General features: G+C 36.1%; 1 protein-coding gene across 1 annotated transcript in view; it reads left to right on the forward strand.

The window, feature by feature from the left end:
• The window catches only part of CFAP47 (cilia and flagella associated protein 47), a 422,907-nt gene that overhangs the window by 174,788 nt on the left and 224,750 nt on the right, over positions 1-23,369 (forward strand). The window contains exons 34-35 of the mRNA XM_070603391.1: positions 16,244-16,341; positions 16,623-16,739. Of these exons, the coding sequence (XP_070459492.1) occupies positions 16,244-16,341; positions 16,623-16,739 (215 nt within the window). The remainder of the gene's footprint in view (positions 1-16,243; positions 16,342-16,622; positions 16,740-23,369) is intronic.

Consider the following 23,369-nt stretch of genomic DNA (forward strand, 5'->3'; position numbering starts at 1 on the left):
ATTGTATTCTCAGAGCCTGGAACAGTGCCTGGAAAATAACAGATACCAAATATGGTTTGAGTAAATAAATGAACAAATAGTGAATAAAGAAATGCATTCAGATTTTATACATTTTTCTACCCTATTCCAGATAATTGAATATATATTAGCTTACCAGTTTGTACCTTTTTTACAAATGCGGGATGAGGTTGAATGGTTGAGGTAAAAGGAGACACTTTCCTTGTTCAGTACATACGAGTACATGTTCTCATGGTTAGTAACTGTGGCAGTCCAGGAGGAGAGGCTCTGTGAAAGATTTCACTTAGGTTAATGTGGACTGAGAAAAAGTCATACTCAGTGCCCCAGATTTTTACCTCTCAACATTGATGCTCTCCTCACTCCACTCCAATGGTAAATCTGACTGTGCTTACAACTTGATGCAGAGGTGTTGTAGAGGGATAGGGCTGCACCCCAAACTTTTTGATTGGGCAACTCTGGGGTTGAGGCCCAGCAATCTGTATTTTAGTAAGCCCTCCATGTGATTCTGATGCATACTAAAGTATGAAACAATTAGGCTGTAGTATCACAAAAAGTGGCTTCATTAGTGCTTTTAAATCGTTCACCAGTTATATTTCCAAAAAGTCCTTCTTTTAAACAACAATTTCTTTGAAGTAATAATGGCTGAGAATGTCCCCAAATTAATATCAGACATCAAACCACAGATCCAGGAAGCTCAGAAAATACCAAGCAGAATAAATGCCAGAAAAACTCTATTCCTAGGCATGTTATATACAGACTGCAGAAAATCAAAGATAAAGAAAAAATCTTGAAAGAAGCTAAAGGAAAAAAAAATACCTTACTGACAAGGACCAAAGATAACAATTACATCCAACTTCTCAGAAGTCATGCAGTCAGAAAGGGAGTGGCGTGAAAGTGTTGAGAGAGACAAAAAAATGTGGCAACCTAGAATTCTGTACCCTGCGACATTATCCTTCAATAGTGAAGGAGAAAACATTGCAGAGAATAGACAGTGGGCCTTGCTTACAAGTTATTTGGTAAACTGTTGAGTTGGCAGCTTGTAGAATCATGCTTATGGACAGTTTGCCCTTGACCATCCTGATGGGGCAAGAAATAAAGAGTCATTTAGTTGTTTATGGATTTCCCAGAAACTGTTGAGAGTATAGCAGTGGAACCAACATGACAGGTTGTTTCCGTATTACATCTCTGCTGAGTCTTTTTATCAGCACCTTTACCTCAGTTAGGGCAGGTCAGATACATTTCTCTCATTAGAATTTCTTTGCAGTGATGGAACTAGGAAGGATGTGATAAGTGAGGGAGCGTTCTTCGTAGAGGAAGGCACGTTGAAGAGTATCGAGGAGGAAAGTTGAGATCAGTTGGCTCAGAGGCCCAACCATCAAGGGCCTTGAATATCAGGGCAATGTTTTAGGACTTTATTCTGTTGGCCTTGAAGAGTATTGGGAAATGGCTGAGCTGGTGACTGCTGTGATAAAATGAGTGTTTGGTCTGGCAGCAGCAAGTCCATGGATTGGAGTGCACGAAAGTCCCATGCTTTCAATCAGCACATCCGAATTTAGCTGTAGCAGCAGACTGAGATGTCTTAACCCTGGACTTTCTATGAATTTGCCCAAGAGTACATGGTGTCAGGCAGTCAATCAAAGTTTAGGGAAGCTTTGTTTCCTAACTACAGATGGTTGCTGGGAACCACTGTTAAAAAAAAAAAAAAAAAAGAAAGAAAGAAAATGTACCCACCCTGTGTTTGAAAATCCATAACATGTAGTGATTTGTTGTAAGTGTTATGAAGTCAAAAAGCATTTTCCATGTGATGAATGGACCCTGTCTCATGAAAATAGGGGATCTTTTCAGTACTTGCCAAGAGGTACATTTGCTCCTATATACTCATCCTTCTGTTCCCAGTAGCTCTGTGTATTGTATGTGCTTAAGCCCTTTTATCATCAACACTAAAGTTAATGTTTTTCACTGATGGACCATTTTTTCACACCTTAGTGACAGTATCTTCTTCAGTAGATCACACCTGTGATAGAGTGTCCTCTATGGGATTCCTTTGGACCCTTGGCTTCAATTGCTACATTTGATGGCTAGTGGAAATTTTATCATCCTGTAATCGCCTGGTAATTTTGAGAGCAGCAACAGACCATTTTGTAATGTAAAGTTTAATTTCTGACAGGACTAAGTACTTTCATTTGCATACACATTAACAAAATCCTGAAATTGGAACATTTTGAACTGTCTGTTCAAAGGAGCTCTATTCTACAAAATAATGTCTTTTTATTTAACTCATGCTTATTTCAACATTTTTTCATGAAGTAACAATTATAGTTCTTATGAATGAAAAATAATGTTTCTTATTCTATTTTCTTTAGCAGAGCAGAGTTATGTTTGGCAACATTTATCTTTTATGTACTGTCTAAAGGTGCCCCTGATTTCATTTATTATATAATAGTTTGTTAAAGTAAACAATATTCAGTACACATTTTGGAGGTTGTTTTGGCCTTTTAATAACGCTGTCTATTCTTAAAACCAGTATGGTGTTGAGGTCTTAAATTTGTATGCATTGGTTGTTTCAAACGTGTCTAATTTTCAACTTTGTTAAACCAGAAAATAGTCATTATTTACGAAGAACTTTATATTTTTTCCAGAAGTTCCAAATTAGCCCATGGGCTGGCCCCAGTGGCCTAGTGGTTAAATTCAGTGCACTCTGCTTTGACGGCCCAGGTTCGGTTCCCAGGTGCAGACCTACACTTCTCTGTTAGTAGCCATGCTGTGCAGGGAGCACACATACTAAAAAGTAGAAGAAATTGGCACAGATATTAGCTCAGGGCGAATCTTGCTCAGCAAAAAAAGAAAAAAATAAAATTAGCCCTTTAATGTTTAGCATTAAATATTTATCATCAATGTAGCAAGATTGAAATACACACAGACAATAGAAATGGTATAATCTTACACTTTAATGTTAAATCTACAATGTTTTATTTTGGGAATGTGACTGTCAGTCACTATATAGAAGTCATGATTAGTGTGAAGCTCAGCAGTAAATTCAGAGAAATGGCCAAGCAGTCAAACAAATGTGAGAACAGAAAGTTAAACCATTTCCAGTGGATTAGCAGTGTGGTTCAATAAATCATGGTGAACCAAGGCAATAACCGTGTGTCCTGGAAAACGGAGGATATAAAAATTCACCCACAGCCGGACCACATTCTTTCCCTCTCATATTCATACCTATTCGGTGTCAATGCCTTCCAGCCAGAGACCACTGGGAACACATCTGTAGTTGAACAAATTCTTTTAATGCTTACAACGAGAGAGACCACACATTATGGAGAATCATGGGGTGTCTCAAGGTAAAGGATATTATGAAAGTCATGATAGGATTTGTTCATAGCCTAGGTAAATTGGGGAAAGGTTCAAGGAAACAGGGATTTGCCTTGATTGTATGCTGTCAGGGACAGTGGTAATCCTCTGATTAATTTAATAAATCTTATCTGGAGGGAGGAAGACTTCAGTGAGGCTAATTGTTTAATTGGCAAGAGCAGCGCTCACCTAGTTCAGCCAGGAGGGGGAAGTATTTGGTATTTTGTGGTTTACATAATGAGCTTGTTTTCGTCTGTGCTTAGACAAGATTATGAAATGCTCTTGTTTTCTCCTGCTTCATCAAAGTGGCAGAGTGACCTTGTATGATATTGGTGTTCGGTGAGCCTGTCTGTGTTCAATAAGAGAATAATATGACCTAGCTGTATCAGCTCAGCTGCTATCAATACCAAAGCCCAACTGATAATACTAGGCGAGCTCTCAGATATCAGGGGCTGTTTTCCTTTTTCACCAAAATCACCAAATAGAAGGTATTAAGAATTATGCTTGAAACATGACTTCATCTGAAATGAACCTTTAGGGCCTGTAAGAAATGATAAATCATTGCATTAATTTCTCCTAACCTTTTGTGATATTGTGAATTATAATAAGAAATATATATTTGGTCTTCCTCCCAGTTTCTAGCACAGAACTTCTAAAACCCTTGGAATTTCCCAAGTGATAGATAAAGAGAGAAAGGTATCTTTTGTTGTGCTACTGAGGTGACTTTCGAATGTCCTAGGTCATCTAAGGATGGGGGCTGGATGCCAGGGGAACCAACCCTGTGATTGGAGAGTTGGAACTTTCAGTCCCACCCCTTGACCTCTGAAGAGGGGGAGGGGCTGGAGGTAGACTTGATCACCATTGGCTAAGGATTTAATTAATCATGCCTACGTAATGAAGCCTTCATAAAAACTCAAAAAGACAGGTTTCTGAGAGCTTCTAGGTTGCTGAACACCTGGAGATGTGGGGAGAGTGGTGCACCTGGAGAGGACATGGAAGCTCCTCGCCCCTTCCCACATACTTTGCCCTGTGCATCTCTTCCATCTGGATGTTCGTCTGTATCTTTTATTGTATCCTTTTAGAATAAACTGGTAAATTTCCGTGAGTTCTGTGATTTGCTCTAGTCAATTAATCAAATCTGAAGGGGGCCAGTCCCGTGGCCGAGTGGTTAAGTTCGCACGCTCCGCTTCGGTGGCCCAGGGTTTCGCCAGTTCGGATCCTGGGCATGGACATGGCACCACTCGTCAGGCCACGTTGAGGCGGCATCCCACATGCTGCACCTAGATGGACCCACGACTAAAATATACAACTATGTGCTGGGGGGACTTGGGGAGAAAAAGCAGAAAAAGAAAAGATTGGCAACAGTTGTTAGCTCAGGTGCCAATCTTTAAAAAAAAAAAAACCTGAAGGAGGAGGAGGTGATGGGAACCCTTTTTATAGCCAATCGGTCAGAAGTACAGGTAATGATCTAGACTTGCTATTGCCATCTGAAGTGCAAGGAGGGGGTCCTTGGAACCTCTGATCTAGAGCCTGTTGGTCAGCACAGGTGCTAACCTGGGCCTGTGATTGGCGTCCGAAGTGGAGGGCGGTCTTGTGGGACTGAGCCTTCTATGTGTAGAATCCAGTGCTTTCTCCAGGTAGATAGTGTCGGAATTGAGTTGGACACTGCTGGTGTCCTGAGCATTGCTTGGTGGTGTCGGGGGAACCTCCCCCTTCCCCCCAGGTTGTAATTGGTCTCAGACCATTTTACATTTGTAAATAGATGAGAGCATATATTTTTAAAAGCAACAATTAACAACCATTATCCCCTAACATTTGCTAACTTTAAATAAATCAGTGTTAAAATCTGTCTGCTAGGAGTTTACAGCTTAACTCTTTCGCCATTGTGGCGGTAGAGAATGTAATCAGGTAACCCAACATTGGCTTGCCTCACTCAATGTCGAGTCAGTATTGACTGACTTAGTATTGAATGTGGTCTTAAAGGTCAAGAACCATGAAATCAGTGTCAAGTTCCTTAAAAATATAAAAGGATTTATAAATTAAAGCACAGAGAGAGAAACCTTTTTTTTTCCTTTTTGAAGAGGAGAGACTCATTGGTCTTGAATTTGTTGACTTTGGTGAATGTTTTTGAATTTATTGTGTACATTCTATAATTTCTTTTTCCTTTAACTGAATGATAGCATTTGTATTGTTTCCATTTTGTGGCTGTTATGAATAAAGCCTCCGTGAGGCTCATTTATATACAAGTCTTTTATAGACATATGTTTCCATTTCTCTGAGGTAAATACCTAGGAGTGAAATTACTGAGTTGTATGGCAAGTGCATTTTTAATAACTTATTGAGATGTAATTCCAATACCACAAAATTCTTCCATTTAAAGTGTATGATTTAATGGTTTTCAAAATGATGGTAGGATTGTGCAACCATCATCACAATCTAATTTTAGAACATTTTCATCATTCCCTAACAGATACAGTGTGTACCTATTAGCAGTCACTTCTCTCTCCCCTAGCACCAGGAAAATACTAATCTACATTGTGTCTATTGATTTGCCCATCCTGGATATTTCATAGAAATGGAATCACATAATATCTTTGAGACTATTTTCCTTTCTTTCTTTTTTTTGAGGAAGATTAGCCCTGAGCTAACATCCGCTGCCAATCCTCCTCTTTTTTTGAGGAAGACTGGCCCTGAGCTAACATCCATGCCCATCTTCTTCTGCTTTATATGTGGGATGCATGCCACAGCATGGCTTGTCAAGCAGTGCCATGTCCGCACCCGGGATCCGAACCGGTGAACCCCTGGCTGCCAAAGCGGAATGTGTGAACTTTACCGCTGCACCACTGGACTGGCCTGAGACTATTTTTTTAAATTATTCAAAGTTCATACATGGATGAATAATATTCCGTTTTATGGCTGTGCCACATTTTATTTATCCATTTATCATTTGATGGCTAGTTGACTTGTTTCTACTTTTTGGCTATTATAAATAATGCTGCTATGAACATTCATGTGAAAATTTTTGTGTACATATCTTTCCATTCTACTTGAGTATTACATAGGAGTGGAATCTCTGGATCATATGATAACCGAATGTTTAACATCTTGAGACATTTCCAAATAGTTTTTTGAAGTGGCTGCACCATTTTCCTTTCCTACCATCAATGTATGAAGGTTCCAATTTCTACACATCCTTACCAACACTTGTGACTGTCTGTCTTTTTGATGATAGTCATTAGGTGTGTGTGAAGTGGCATTTTATTTGGGTTGAATTGCATTTCCTTAGTGACTAATGATGTTGCACATTCAGTATTTTCAGTTTGTAATATTTTTTCTTTAACTTTTTCTTTTTAGTATACTTTAATATGTGCTTATATAAAATCCTCTTACTCCTGTCTACCACCATGTTTTTCTGAAATTAGATGCTTTATTCACTTGCTAGGTTTCCAGAGTTGGCACTGTAATAATAACGTTTGGAAGAAAGTAATACAGAGGAAAAGTTAAAGAAAATATATTACAAAGAAAAATATTAAATATTAAATAATTAATATCATTTAATAGTAAATTATTAAAAAGAATCAGAGGAATATTCACAATTGCATTGAACATAATAGGTAACTCTGAACAATGAAAGTATATAATAGAAGTTAGTATGATGAATGTGGTGTTTAAAAATCCATAATAAATATTAGTTCATTCAGTGGATAGTGCTAGGTCAATTGGCTGACACTTTGTAATTAAGGTAAAGTTAACTCTGTACCATATACTATATACCAAAATGAATTCTAAATGTATGGAAAAGTATTAAGTATAAAAACAAAGACTATAAAATAACTCAAAAAGTAAGGTAATCTTTGTCTGAGTTTGGTATGACAGTTGATTTTTAAACATTCTAACAAGAACAGAAGCCACTAAAAATATAATTTGTTTAACAAATATTTATTAAGTGCCAGTTTATATGCCAAGCACTGTTCTAGAAATTAGAGATGCAGCAGAGAACAAAAGAGCCCAAATTCCTTCTGTCGTGTTAGTTACTTTCTGGTAGGAAGAAGGAAGTCAGCGCATGAAACTTGGAAATGAGTCTAATCTCCTGAGTGGTAGGTGAGAATTTTTTTTTATCACTCACAACATCTTCACAAGGTGATTAATTAAAACCCTATTATCTTTGTGGTTGGAACCCTTATTTGCTCACTGAAGTGAAAAAATAGTTTAAGAAATAGAATCATAAACATATATATGTGTGTATACATATACATACACACATATACACATATGATTTAACAGTTTTAAAATATAGAACAACTACATAAGTAAATATACATCAATTCACCAACGATTTTATCAACATCTCCACTCCACTGATCTCCTCTTCGTCCTCTTCTGTTCCTACCCCCATCATCAGGGCAAACTGTCACCATTTCTAATGGTCTAGGAAGTGTCAGTGCTTATGATATCACTGTAAAAGGCAAGTTAAGGAATGAGACAGACAGCCAACCATCATATTCCATCATGTCAGATTACTGTGTGGATAATTCAATTTTGGAAAGTTCTTATCTTTTTTATGTCTTATCTAAAATTTCATAATTTTAGCTGTAATGTTAACAGTGACCTTCTGACAGTCCCATACGTTAGGCATTCTATATGAATTCTTCTAATATTTAGCTTGCTTTCAAAATGCTCAAAAAAGATTCACAAATATTATTTGGTTCTTTGAAGGGAGGGAGCCTCAGGACTATGTATAAAATAACTAGTAGGGGATTTTCAGCCTTGTGGAAGGAAAGCATGCCTAGAATACGACAAAATGAAAGATAGACTCAGTCATCACCTTCTCTTCAATATGGTAGACCACAGTTCTAATTGGACATTAGACAAAACGGTGATAAATTATAATAACAGCCAACATTTAGAATTTTACATATACTTCACGATCAGGTAACTATTATTACTATTACTTAACAGAAAACTAAAGCAGAGAAGTTTTGTTTATTTTCCTAGGAAAGGAGTTGGCAGGAATTTGAATCCAAACAGTTCCGCTCCAAGGCTCACGTTAAGTATCATTGTGTGATGCTGCTCCTTCAGAAGATGAATTCTTCTTTGACTTAGAGCTATGCAATTTTTGCAGATTCTTTTCTGATATCCAGAGAGATGTCTCATTTCCTTTTTCATCCACAGCAGTGGTTTTTCAAACCTGGATGCCCATTGGAATCACCTGAGGAATTAAAAACATATATACTGATGCCCCACCCCTGGCCAATTGAAACAGAGTCTTTGGGGTGTTGGCTGTACATGTGTAGCTTTTCAAAAAGCTCTGTAGGTGGTTCTAATGCGCAGTGAAGGTTAAAAACTCTAATGCGTGCAAATATGGAAATAGGGAATAAGATTAAATAGTTAGTGCAGAGATAGCATATATGATAAATATTTGTCCACCACAAGAAATAATGTTTCCTAAAATATGTCCCAAATTTAAAAGAAGAAACTTATGAATAACATTATGAGTTCTGAGGTTTTCTTGGTTTTGTTTTGTTGCTACTTGTTTCGAATTTGCACAGCATTCATAGTCATTGCTATCACCAATGAGGTCATTATTATTCTCATTTCCTCTCACCTTCCTGCCTCAGTGTCATTATTTTGTTAGGTTTATTATGCCTATATTGTCAATAATTATAACACACATTCTATTCTGTTAGTGTTCCATTATGTGTCATTTTACCTACATTTAAATCTCCATTTTTAATTATTTTTGATTCAGTTATCGGATGGCTGGATTTCATAATTATTTTGTTTTTCTAATTAGCATTTCAAGGGTCTCATCTCTGAGTTCTCTGTAAATGTCTTAATTTTATTTATATGTGAATGGCATCTTGACTGAGAATCAAATTTGGGACTTACTCTTTATTTTTCTCTGAACTCTAGAGACAGTACTGCGTTGTGTTATACCTGTAAAAACAGCTTTGAAAAGCTGAGATCAGCCTGATAACTCTTCTCCTATAAGTGAATTGCTTTTTTTGGCTTTAGACTTTTTTATATTCTCAAACTGAGTGAGAGTGTGAAACCCGTTCTAAAACATTTCCTTTGTAAATTTGACATTTATGGTATTTTCTTGTACTCCTTTTGAAGTCTAAGATATTGGTTGAAACTGAGACATGAAGAGACTTTTTCTAACCTTCTATTGACATAGATAATCTTGTATTATACTTAATCTTTTTCTTACTTAATCTTACACAGGGTACATTCAACATTTCACCAATAATTATGATATTTACTATAGGATTATTTTGCAGATTATGTTCTGTAATTTATATCCTCTCTTTGCAGTCCTGGCACAAATTCAATTTTGCCATGATAGCTTATCTTTTTTTAATACCTTGCTAGAATTAGTTTACTAGTATTTTAATTTTTTCCTTCAGTTTACATGAGTAATAATTTATAGCTATTTTCTGTACTTTTTAGTTGTTATAATTTTATGCAAACCTCAACAATTACTTGGAAAACCTTCCCTCTTTTGTAGACTTTGAAAGAGTTTCTATAAGAGTGAAATTGCTTGTTTCTTAAATTTTGTAGAATTTATTGGTAAAGCCATCTGGACCTATTATTTTTTTTGTGGGATGATTTTAAATAACTACATCAACTCTTTAATTGTTATAAGATTATTCTTATTTTGTGTTTTCCACTGAGTGAGATTTTGTAACATATTTTATGAAATTAATGAATATAATCTAAATTTTAAAAATGTATTAGCATAATAGTATTCATTGACTATTGTATCTGTTTTCTTATATGTAACTGCTGTAATTATTTTCTTTTTTATTTTCAATATTGTTTTCTTATGCCTTCTTTTTCTTTTGAGAAAGATTAGCCCTGAGCTAACTACTGCCAATCCTTCTCTTTTTTGCTGAGGAAGGCTGGCCCTGAGTTAACATCCATGCCCATCTTTCTCTACTTTATATGTGGGACGCCTACCACAGCATGGCTTTTGCCAAGCAGTGCCATGTCCGCACCCGGGATCTGAACTGGTGAACCCCTGGCCTCCGAGAAGTGGAATGTGCGAACTTAACCGCTGTGCCACCGGGCCAGCCCCCCTTCTTGTTTTTTTTAATCAATCTTTCTCCATAGTAATTATCACCTTAGTACAGAAGATTCTCTACTTTCTTTCCAGTTTAATGCTGCGCTTATATGGACGTTCTACTAAGTATTATATGCGTTACCTCAATCTCATGTGGCTCATCTTATATTTATTATATGTAACTGATGTTATAATTATTTAGAGTTCACATATCTTCATAATTCAACTACTTCTAGAGACAAGATGATTTCTGCATTAAAGCATATATTACATTGCATTTCCAAAGTGTTTTAAAAAACAATTAAAAATGTACTATGTTATGGGGCTGGCCCCGTGGCCGAGTGGTTAAGTTCACGTGCTCCGCTGCAGGCGGCCCAGTGTTTCGTTGGTTTGAATCCTGGGCGCGGACATGGCACTGCTCATCAGACCACGCTGAGGCAGCGTCCCACATGCCACAACTAGAAGGACCCACAACGAAGAATATACAACTATGTACCGGGGGGCTTTGGGGAGAAAAAGGAAAAAATAAAATCTTTAAAACAAAAAAATGTACTATGTTATCTGTTTGAATATGGGCACAAAAATACTAGCAAACAGAATGGAGCAACACTTAAAGAGGATGAAACAAAATTAGCAGATGAGATTTATCCCAGGAATTCAAGATTGATTGAACATATAAATACCAATCAATGTGATATACCATATAGATAGAATAAAAAGGGGGAAAAAAACGAACATTTCAAAGGACATAGCAACGGCAAAATCACATATCTAGCAAGAGACTTGTACCAAGGATATATTTAAAAAAACACATAATTCAACAACAAAAAAGCAAATAACCCAATTAAAAAATGAGCAAAGGATTTGAATAGACATTTCTAAAAGTTAGAAGATAAGCAAGTGGCAATGAGCACATATCTAGCAAGAGACTTGTACCAAGAATATATATAAAAAAACACATAATTCAACAATAAAAATGCAAATAACCCAATTAAAAAATGAGCAAAGGATTTGAATAGATATTTCTAAAAGTTAGAAGATAAGCAAATGGCAATGAGCACATGAAAAGATATTCCATGTAATTAGTCATTAGGGAAATGTACAACCAAACCACAATGAGATAGCACTTCACACCAACTTGGATGACTAAAATTTAAAAAAAGAAAAGAAAGAAAGACAGACTGTAACAAGTATTGGCAAGGATTTATGGAAATTAAAACGTCATATGTTGCTAAAGAGATTATAAAATGGTACAACCACTTTGGAAAACAGTTTAACAGTTTCTCAAAATGTTTAAAATAGATTAATATTTTCCAACCATTCCACTTATTGCTTTATTACTCAAGATAATTGAAAACATGTTTACACAAAAACTCCTATATAAATGCTCATAGCAGCATTATTTATAATAGCCAAAAAGTGGAAACAATGCAAATGCCCATAAACTGATGAATGGATAAACAAAGTGTGGTATATTCATAAAGTGGAATAGTATTCAGCCATAAAAAGGAATGAAGCACTGACATATACTGCAGCCTTTAACCTTGAAAATATTATGTGAAGTAAAAGAAGTCAGTATAGAAGGATGCATACTTTATGGTTCCATTTCTATGACATGTCCAGAATAGGCAAATCCAAAGTGGTAGAAAGTAGGTTAGTTTTTCCAGGGGATGAGAGAAGGAGGAAATGAGGAATGACAGCTAATGAGTCTAGAATTTCCTTATGTGTTGATAAAAATATTCTAAAATTAGATAGTGGTGATGATTGCACAACTTTGTGAAAATAATAAACAATGGATTGGACAAAATTTATGATATGTGAATTATATATCAATAAAACTTTTATGAAAATGTATTGTTATAATCATATAAAATATAATTTTATATAGCAGTTATGAAATTCATAAAAATAAGTGAATGCACTTATTCCTTCAATACATAAAATGATTCAGTTTTGTGTTTAACAGCCATATCGCTGATTCACAATACTGTTTAGGACCAGCATTTTTATTCATATTTTAATATTTCTGAATACTTGTAGTGATATAATGTAAAAACAGATGAAAATATAACTTCTAAATTAAAAATTTTAAAAGTCTTAGGAATGTCACTTGAACTTTCTGGTTCCTGGCAAATGAGGACTAGATTAGACTTCTGGTTCCCTCTGAAAAACAACCCTAGACCAACACTTCTCAGACAGTGCTGTGAACATAAATCGCTTGGATATTCTGTTAAACCGTTTTTTATGTTTTAGTAGGTGTTGACTGGGGCCTGAAATTCTGCATTTCCAACAAGCTTCCAGTTGATGAGGGTGCTGCTGGTTCACATAGCGCCTTTGGGTAGCAGAATCTTAGAGGGAGTATAGAAGAGAGAACAGCTGGGATAAAGGAATTAATATAAAAGCAGAGAAAATCCTTGGCACGCCTAAGGCTGTGGTAGACTGTGGGGGCGCTAGGCAGCAGCCTTGGGTATGAACGGCAGGATACAGGCGTGGGCTCAGAGATTAGAGAAGAGCTTTGAAGTTTGGTTCTTACCTCTTCCCAACATTGTCCTGGAGAATTATTGCCGTCCTGTTCACACTGAGAGCCATGTTTAAGCAGCAACAGCCCATGCCAACTGGTGTTCAGCAAGTAATATCAAAGTTGTGATGGGTTGAACAAAGATAGGTGCCGCTGGTTTCCACTGAGGGAGGTAGAGGACTGGAAAGAGCTTTGCTCCCCCGCTTAAAATAACAAAAACAGCAAAAGCCATACAAACAGCAAATGTTCAGTTTTTTAAGCTCCCCTAGGAAGCTGAGGCCATAGGGCAACAAAGTGACCCACAGTCCAAGGAGGAGTGTGTGCTCACAGGAAGAAATGGGATGATTACAATTGGCTACTTGTGGTAGAGATGGCTAGACACTGGTAAGAGTTGAGTTAGAGTGGTTGGTGAACTGGTAGAGGCCAAGTGTACACTAGTGAGAGAGTGTGAAGTCCCTCGGGGTCACAGTTAGAGGGGAGTCTGCATCCTCTTGTGGGTTTTTACTCCACAAACCTCGCTGCTTGCTCACAGAAATGACTGGAGTGAGTCTGGAGAATATGCCCCTTATAGTGCAGACCTGGGGAAGGGGCAAGCAATTTGCACAGACTCCTATGTTCCCTCTGGAACAAAAGCTTTACTCTATGGGAAGAAGGACAATGCTTACTGTCATCCTTAGGGCCCTGGTGAAAACTCATTGCAGCTGCAAAAAGAAACCTTAAAAACAAATAAATAAATAATAATTAAACCACCTTTACTGCTAGGAAAGGAACTGGAATTTGACATGATAGTTAAATAAAAGATCCCAAAGAATGTACAAAAAAGCTGCTAGAACTAGTATATGAGTTTATCAAGGTTGTAAGTTTTATGATCAGTATACAAATAAATTCTATTTCTATACAATCGTAGTAAACAATGGGATTTGACATTAAAAAATATATATATAATTTACCATAGCACCATAGAATAAAATGCTTAAGTATAAACCTAAGAAAATATGTGCATGATGTATGTGCTGAACACTGGAAAACACTGATGAGAGAAATCAAAGAGGACCAAATAAATAGAGAAATATGCCATGCACATGAGGTTGGAAGACTAAACGTTGTTAAGATGTCAAATTGATCTATAAATTTAAGGTAACTCCAAAGAAAGTCCCACTACACTTTTTAAAATATATATGTATATATAAGTTAGTTGACTATAAAATGCATGTGGGAATTTTGGGGGTGATGGAACTTTTCTGTATGGAAATGTGGGAAGTATACGATGATGTATGTCTCAAAATCCTAGAAGTGTACGCCACAAAGGTAAATGTTAGTGTATGTCTGTATTTTTTTAATCAACCAAGACAGGGAAGTAATCCAGGCTGGAATGCAGACTGTGATAAATGAATCTAACTGCATTACAAATGTTTGACAACCTCACTGAGTGTAATGGTGAAGAAAGGAGCTGACTTTCTCTTTTGAAAACAGTGTCATGACTGCATACTATACAACTAAAGACAAAAAGAACTGTGCACACACATCACTCTACTTTCTTACAGGGGTATGGGTTTGCAACTCTGAAAGTACTTTGTCATGTATACTAGGGTTGAACAAATAAGTAAATACATTGTAGATAATGAGAGCCAGGTTTTTAACTGTTTGAGAAAGAAGTTAGAAATAAGGAAAGGGACAAGGTCATAATGAATCCCGTGGTGCTGGATTGTATTTGGAGGAGTTGAAAGTAACAGTAGAACGCTTTGTTTTTGCTCTATTGTTATCTGTTCATTACCCTCTAGTTAGGAGATTTTTCATTAGTTGTTTTCCTGTTATTGGTGTGATCTTTCCTTGACAAGATGTTAAATTCTTTCAGGGGAATTTCTACCCCTTCTCTAATGTCGATACAGAATGAGAATGGGATGTTTATAGGACACGGTCTATATCCCCTGCTAACGGACTGATTCACTATCAACTTAAAAGGCTAGTAAATTGCCTTTTTCAGATTAAAGTTAGAATTGCTTCTAGTTCATAAATGAGAATATTGGCTACAAAAGTGAGACCCTTTGCTTTTATTAAAAGCCATGGGTGGCAAATACATGTTAAGAGAAGCACATTTAGGTTATAATTATTCAGCCAACTAGAAATGTGCATTTTAAAATCACTGCTTTAATTCTGTCGCATCTTAAATCAGATAGACAGTTATTTATAGGTTTCTATTAGGAAAAAATGCTTGAAAAATATAGTGCAGAATGTTGTTTGCTGTGTATTAGTTGAAAATTCCTGGTGATCTTTGTTTGCCAGCTGATTTTGCAATAATGTGCTATAGAAATCCTATAGGAACGTTCAGTGTTGTGGCATCTCAGATGAAAAAGTACCAGATGCTGTTTCTGTGAAGTATCCAGGACATCTGTGGTTCCAAAGAAAACTCAGTCTTCCAGTTCCAGATGTAAAGCAGTCCTGGTTTGTGAAGTGAATGTGCTTGTCATGAACATAGCCTGTCATGGTTTCTTCTTCACAGAAAATGGGAGTCAAGGGATTCAGGGGATTTATGAGGATCACCAGTGTTTCCCCTTGTTTTCAGATAAGAAATCATCTCAAACGATCAAGAATCTAGGCCCTTTGGAAACTTTTTAAAAAAGTAAATGTCACATTCAACATAGCAATAATTTCCAATATTTAAATCACTCTCTCTCCCTAATAGAGGGCAGTCTTTCAGATATTTACTAAATAGCCAGATACTTTCACTTTTTGTTCCAGTCTCAGTGTAGTAGTCATTTTGGTAACTGAAAATTCCTTTTATTATGCCTCTGTCTTATATTACCTTTTATAGGTCAATTCTGGTTTCTTTAAGCTGTAAATCTCCAACTGCTTTCACATATTTACCCTACATGGTGAGGAATTTCTGCAACTAATAGGGAAACTGGCACTAAAACTTTAGAGTTACAAGAAAGCCCCTGCCTTCAGAGCCTCCTTACCCATGTTGGTGATCATTAATGAAACATTTGGACTCCCAGGTACTCAACAGAATGAGTAATTTTGAAATCCGGACTTTTCTTCCATTACAACGTGGTAGTATAGTCTTCAGAGTGCTTCAAATAGAAATAAAAGAGACTGCTTGCAGTTGTTTATAAAAGCTTATAGATATATTTCATGGTATTAACCTTCTGAGGTTTAAATTTTCTCTTTATTTCCCAAATAATGCTTTTTCTTTTCCAAACAAAGACAAAATTTTCTTTGACTATTGCTCAGATTTCCATAAGATATCTTTCTGGAAAAATAAAACTATACTGTCTCTCTCTTTTTTGGAACAGGTGTTATTCCCTCTGAGAGATGGATCATAAATTTTGACAAAGACCTTTTGGATGGGCTTGTTTTTGCAACACTGTTGGGAGCCTATTGCCCATTTTTGGTAAGAGCGATTTTTTATGCGGAATGGTCATCTAATATTTGAAAGAACTTAGTAATTAAAATTTCAAGTATTTTCTGCAAACTGACTCTTTTAAATGTTTTAATTTTAAGTCACACCTGAATCTGCATGGCTAGTGTTCTCTTTTTTGTTTATTCTTGTATTTTGATTACAATAATCTACTGACAAATGTTAATATTTAAGTGATTCTTTGCTGAACTACAGAGTTAAAAAGCAGTAATATTTATTCCATTATTAAAAGGTTTGATTGTCGTCTTTTCTAGATTGAGTCTCATTTTGTAAATATGTACACACAACCAAAAAGTTGTGAACAGTATCTGCATAATTGCCTGATTATTGTGAATGTTCTTCATGAAATTGGCTTTGACATGGACATACAGGTGGGTGTTGATATCACACATTCTATAAATGTTTTATGAGTTTTTTTCTTATTTTTTCCAGCTTTAGTAGGTTTGATTGGCAAATAAAAATTGTATATATTTAATTCTTACAATGTGATGTTTTCAGGTATACGATGTGATGTTTTAATATGCATATACACTGTGATATGATTACTAGAATCAAGTTAATTAACACATCCTTCACCTCACATAGTTATCATTTTTTTTCCTATGGTAAGAACACTTGAGATCTACACTCGTAGCAAATTTTAAGTATACAGTCCAGTATATTATTAACTATAATGACCATGCTTTACATTACATCTCCAGAACTTCCTCATCTTATAACTGAAAGTTCGTATCCTTTGACCAACATCTCCCCATTTCCTCCATCCTCATCCCCTGGCAACCACTATTCTACTCTCTGGTTCTATGAGTTTGACTTTTTTAGATTCCATATATAATTGAATCCATGCAATACTTGTCTTTCTATGTCTGACTTATTTCACTTAGTATAATGTCCTCTGAGTTCATCCATGTTGTCACAAATGAGGTGATTTCCTTATTTTTATGACTAAATAATGTTCCATTTAGTATTGTGTCAATTTGGTACCACATTTTCTTTATCCATTCATCCATCGCAAGACACTTAGGTTGTTTCCATGTCTTGGCTATTGGGAATAATGCTGCGATGAACATGGAGGTGCAGATCTCTCTTTTAGTAGTGAGTTCATTTCCTTTGGATATATACTGAGAAGTGGGGTTGCTGGATCATACAGTTGTTCTATTTTTAGTTTTTTGAGGGGCCTCCATACTGTTTTCCATAGTGGCTGTAACAATTTACCTTCCCACTGACAGTGCTCAAGAGTTCTCTCACCACATCCTCACCAACACTTGTAAGCCATTGTCTTTTTGATAAGAGCCATCCTGACAGGTGTGAGGTGGTATCTCTTTGTGGTTTTGATTTATATTTCCTTCATGATTAGTGATATTGAGCACCTTTTCATATTGAGTACCTGTTGGCCATTTGTATGTCTTCTTCAGAAAACTGTTAGTTGAGTCCTTTATAATATTCCTTTGTTCATAAATTGTAAACCTAAATTGAAACAATCTTTTAATGGGATATTGCTAAAATGTGGAAATTGAAATATGACTTCATAGAAATCTACTGGATATTTTTAAATATGTATAATTAGGTACATCCAAGTGTGCATAATAAGACAATAGTTGTAGTTATAGGTCCAGTTTTCTTAAACCACAAGAGTGAAGCTTGAGTGCTTTATTAATATTACTCGAGCTCTAAAAATGAATTAAAGGAGCAGAGTTGTTTGAATATGGATGTTGTATTATCATTTTCTAATTTAGTAGCAAAAAAGAAAATTTTTCACTTTGGTCTTGAAATAAATATTTATGTAGGGATCACAGTGGCAATATACATCTTTATTGTATTCGGACCTCCAGGTTATAATTCCATCTGGCCTTTCACATCAAGTCCTCAATAGCAATAATCAAAAGCATATTATATCCTTATCATTTTTTGAGCCCTTTGTTTGTTAGTTTAGAGTAGTGAAATAGCTTAATAGATGATTCCTGGCTTCAAAGACTATACAAACTCATTGAATTATCAAGATATGTACATGTTAAATGATAATATACTATTCATTTAATTGTCAGTGTATGCAAAAAATACAGAATTCAGATAAGGGAAGAGGTTATTGTGATCTAGACTGATCGACCAAAGACTGTGAAGGAGGCAGGACTTATTTGGGGTGTTGAAGGGTGGATTGGATTTGGATTGGTGGTGGTAAGAGAGGAAGATGTTTACTCAGAGGAAATGACATAAACAGAATGTAGAATGTGAACAAATGATATACATTAAGGAAATTGTGTGACTAGGTTGCCTTAGTTGAAGTTTTGGATTAGAAAAATAGACATAGGCATATATAAGGATCTTGGATATCAGTATAAAGATTTAGGAGTTTACCATGTGGGTATTATTGGAATAAAAGCATTTACTCTTACAACAATGGTCAGAATGGACTGAGGAGAGAGATCGGAGACAGGGAACGCAGACCAATCAAAATGCAGTTTCAACTGGTCAAGGAGAAAGGTGTTTTCTCTACTCATATCATTTTAATGAGGACTTAAAATAATAAGCTGATGTAGGAGGCATGGTGAAGTTTGCTAGACCTGGTGACCAGCCACAAAAGGAGGAGACAGGAGAAGGACCATTACAACTAACTGAGTTTTCTGTTCCGTGATGCAGAGAGACTGACCATGCTAGTGCCCACATATGGCTGGGTATAAAATGGTTCCTTACACCTGCTGGAGAAATAACATTTTACAATGGCTTGCTTTTTCCTTGTATTAAAGCCACTTGCATGTTAAAGTCACTTTGTACCAGGTCTGACATTTACATAAACATAATAAAAGATAGATATTAGATAAGATGGATATTATAAACTATAATAAAAGACTTTGGTTTGGAAGAATAAGAATATTCCAGTTCAGTCAGTTTGACAAATTGAATCTCCTCCATGAAAGACACTGGATAGACCCTACAAGGGGTACAGATATGGTTAAACCACACTCATGCCTTCACAGATGTTAGCAGCTAATAGCAACAAGTATATGAAAAAGAGCTGATGCAAATCAGATAGCAATTGCCACAGTAGACATGGAAACAATGAGCTGTGGGAGTCAAAGGGGAGAGAAATCGTTTCGATAAAGGAACCAGGATGAGGTGCATGAGACACTTGGTGTTTAAGGTGGGCCTTGAGAATTTCGTAAGGGTTCACAAGAAACTTAAGATGTCTCTGTTTAGAAAACATCATTCATCATACACTTTGATTCTCTCCTTTGCTTTTCAATTTCCTCAGAAATGTTTACTCAAAATGTTTATTTTATTGTATAGCCAAAAAATATTTTAAAAGATGAGTATCTACTACATAAAAATGTAGAGAAGATGTCAAAGATTTGATGAATGGAGAAATTGACCGTTAACTTAGCAGATAATTACCAAGCTTTTACCAGCCAGTTCCAATTCCCTAACTTTTTACCAGCCTGGATGTACCAACCGTATTAAATGACAAAGTTTAAAAATAGCACCCTTAAATTAACTTAGCCATAGTGAATTAATGCTGATGCTTAGCACTGGTCCACATTTGAATCCTGTGAAATTCACTACTGGACTTATTTATTAAGGTTTAAGTTTCTTATTCATTATGTCCTTCTTTGAAACTATTGAATCAGCTGGATGAGTTTCTGTGCCAATGTCACATCCTTTTGTGAATCCTGCCAGCTGGAATGTAAGTTATTACATATTCTCCCTTTCATGACGTGCTCTATAGTTAAAGCAAAAATATTATGGGAATTGTTTGGACTCAACATAGAGTGTATTTTTATTCCCTCATGTAGAGAGATGGATTTAAAAAAATAATAAATGTAATTAACGTTTATAGAGGCGACACCACACACAATTCACTGCATAGTGATAGGAGCTAAGGGTGAATAGATAATCTATTTTCCTGTTAAAAATTTTGTTTGTTTTTGTCAGCTTGGATGTTTTCAGCCTTAAATAACAGAATTCATGAATAAAAGTGTTTGAAAAATAAAGAAATTCATTATTTTACATAAGATGAAGTCAGGTGGTAGAAGATTATAGGATAGTTATTCAGTGTCTCAAAAAAGTGATCAGAGATTCATTTTTGCTCAGCCCTTCCCAGCATGCTGTGCACTAATAACCACAAAGTTTCTACTGAAATTCTCACGTAGCACCTTCACACAGCTCTTCTTGGGGCTGTTGAGTAGCACCTCTTCTTTTGCTTCTGTTTTCCCATAGGCTAAACTTTTCCCAGTGGTCCCACAGCATTGTGTATTCCCATTGTGTATCGTTGACCAGAATTGCATCCGATGCTTGTAGCTAAACCAGTGTTTGATAAAAGTAATGGGACAGCCACAAGAATTGAGATTCTTAGTAAAGAACAAAGGGGAAAATTGCTGTTGGGATTGCAATCAATAGTGCTCACTGTAGGATTACAGTATGTCCGTGGATACTGCTAGTTACAGTTGGTATCTAGTTTGAAAGCTGATGATATCTTGAAATCATAGCAGATTACATTTACCATGAAGCTCAGGATCATCTCACCTCTTCTTGTTGCTGATGAGGAAACTGAGGCCTAGGGAAACCAATTGATTTAGTTAAGATCATGGCACTATGTGGTTGCAGGACTTGAATTTAGTTTAGCACATTTCTACTCCAGCATTTCTCTCTAGTATGACTTTTTTTGTTTAATCCTCTGCCTTGTCTTAGTCCAATAGGAAAATACTTTCCCATGGGGGGAAAAAATGGACTAATACAATTGAAGTTCTTCTAGCTTAGACCTGTATAGAGAAAGTCATGATTATATCTTTGAAAGATATTTCACGTGAAAGTCTGGTCTTAAACAAACCTAACTTATTTTAATATTTGGCTCTTTATTTTTTTATTGCGGTAAAATTGGTTTATAACATTGTATAAATTTCAGGTGTACATCATGATATTTTTGATTCCTGTGTAGATTACATCATGTTCACCACCCAAAGACTAATTACAATCCATCACCACACACATGTGACATTTGGTTTTTTAAACCTAGGATTGACTAAAGTATAATTGGTTTAGGTTATTTTTATTGAAATGTATCACCGAGAAAGGTAAGGATGTTTTTTTCTCTGGTTTTTCAGTCTAATATCCTAATTATCAAATGTATTTTTTCATTAAGATAATTTTTTTTCATTTCCAAATTGTTGCATTTTCACCCTATTGTATGTTTTTCAAAGATGTTTTGAAATAATTTTATATTGCTTCCTGTATATTTTATGTCATAGTCAATAAACCAGTGTTCAAAGACTTTTCTTGAGCCCAGACTTGACCCCAGAGTGTTCTGCCGCTGGTTCTACCCTTTCCCCAACAAACACATTTCCCGTCACCCTAGATGGTCCTCTTTGGATCACACCCATAGGCTGGCCCATCACACAAGGCCCAGGAGGACCATTCTTCACTTTGTGGAAATTAAACTCTGTATTTTGTTTCTTAGTTTGTTCTTATCTTAAATAATTTCCTACATCTCTTGACTAACATTTTTATTGAAGAAATGTGAGACCACAGAATACTGATAAGAAACTTTGGAGTCTTGTATTTCTCAGTTTTCCTCAAATCATACTTAATAGCAGCTTTCTACCCTGCTGAGACAGGCCGGCTCTCTTATTTTTACTAACAGTTCCCTCCCCAGGCGCCTTTATTGGTTAGCCTTTCCGCTTATTGACGCAACAAGAAAGAACAAACCCTTCTCTTCTCCCAAAGAAGGAAAAGAATGTATTTGAAAATGTGGACTCAAAGATGATCAGAAGGGCTATCGTTATTCTCTGATACCTGCTGCCAAACTTCAGTCAAGTGTGTTAGTTCCACATAACACGTGAGGCATCCTCAGCTCTTGCACTTTTTGCATTTCCAGGCCAGGCCCAGATCATTTTCACTTGCTAACTTGAATGTGTGCCGTTAATAGATCTTCATTTTATGGAAATGTAAAGAGCTCCCTGTACATTGTCAATGACAGACTTGCTTGTTTCTGAGTGGTGTTTTACGTGTCTTTGAATCCTTGCCTTGGACCAATCCCAATACTCCTTTTCTATGAATAATTCTCCCACACTACCTCCACCTTTTTCTAGAAGATCATAGGCACTATATAAACTGTTAGAAAAAATCCTTCTTCCTTCTGTTCCTGACTCTATTTTTTGGCCTCAATGCACATTCTGGCTATGTTGATTGTCCCTGCTGTTGTTCCTCTGTAATTCTGGATTTTGTCTCAAATCTGTTCCAACAACCATCACTAATTTATCTTGTTTATCATTATAATTACATTTTCTGCCTTATTCTAATTTGTCTGTTCTGGGAAAAGTACCTCCCCAGCCAACCCCTGCCTAATCTGCCTGAATTGTTGCTCTTGTCTTATTCCTTGTTCAGAAATCAAGACCCTCACCCTGACAACCACACGCTCCACAATGTGGTCCTGGTACGCCTTAGTCTTTTCTTCCAATACTTGTCCCTCCTTACCTTATGCATGATTCAGATTGTAATTCTTCTTTCCAGAGCGAATGCTATACTGCCTTATATCCCTGCCCTGTGGTTCTTTGCCTTTCTGATAGAATGCACCTTTTTCTTCATGCCAGACAACCTATTTAAAATCCAAGCATTCTCTAAGTCCATCTCATGTGCTGCCTCCTCCCATGGGATTTTGCTTGAAAATCTCTTGCCATCTTTTACCTCAGTAGTCTATCTACTTCTCAGTTTTCTTTTACTGCATTATAGGATACTTTAAAACGGGGATGGCGTCTTAGTCACATTAGTCAATATTTCTCGCTCATAGTATTTTTCTGACCTCTGGCTAGTCTTTGAGGTTGTGAGGTCATTCTTCTACTTAGAACACAGCTAATTCATCTTTTAACACTTAGGTCAAGCTTCTGATTCACAGCAATATTTTGCCTGCTGTGTCTACATTTCAGCATCATTGTCAATCAGTAAGATTTTAAAATGTTTTAAAGTAATTCAACAAGTGGTGTATTATGCTTTAGCTCTTTTTATGTGTTTTA

The sequence above is a fragment of the Equus przewalskii genome, chromosome X (genome assembly GCF_037783145.1).
Source record: "Equus przewalskii isolate Varuska chromosome X, EquPr2, whole genome shotgun sequence".
Lineage (NCBI taxonomy): Eukaryota > Metazoa > Chordata > Mammalia > Perissodactyla > Equidae > Equus > Equus przewalskii.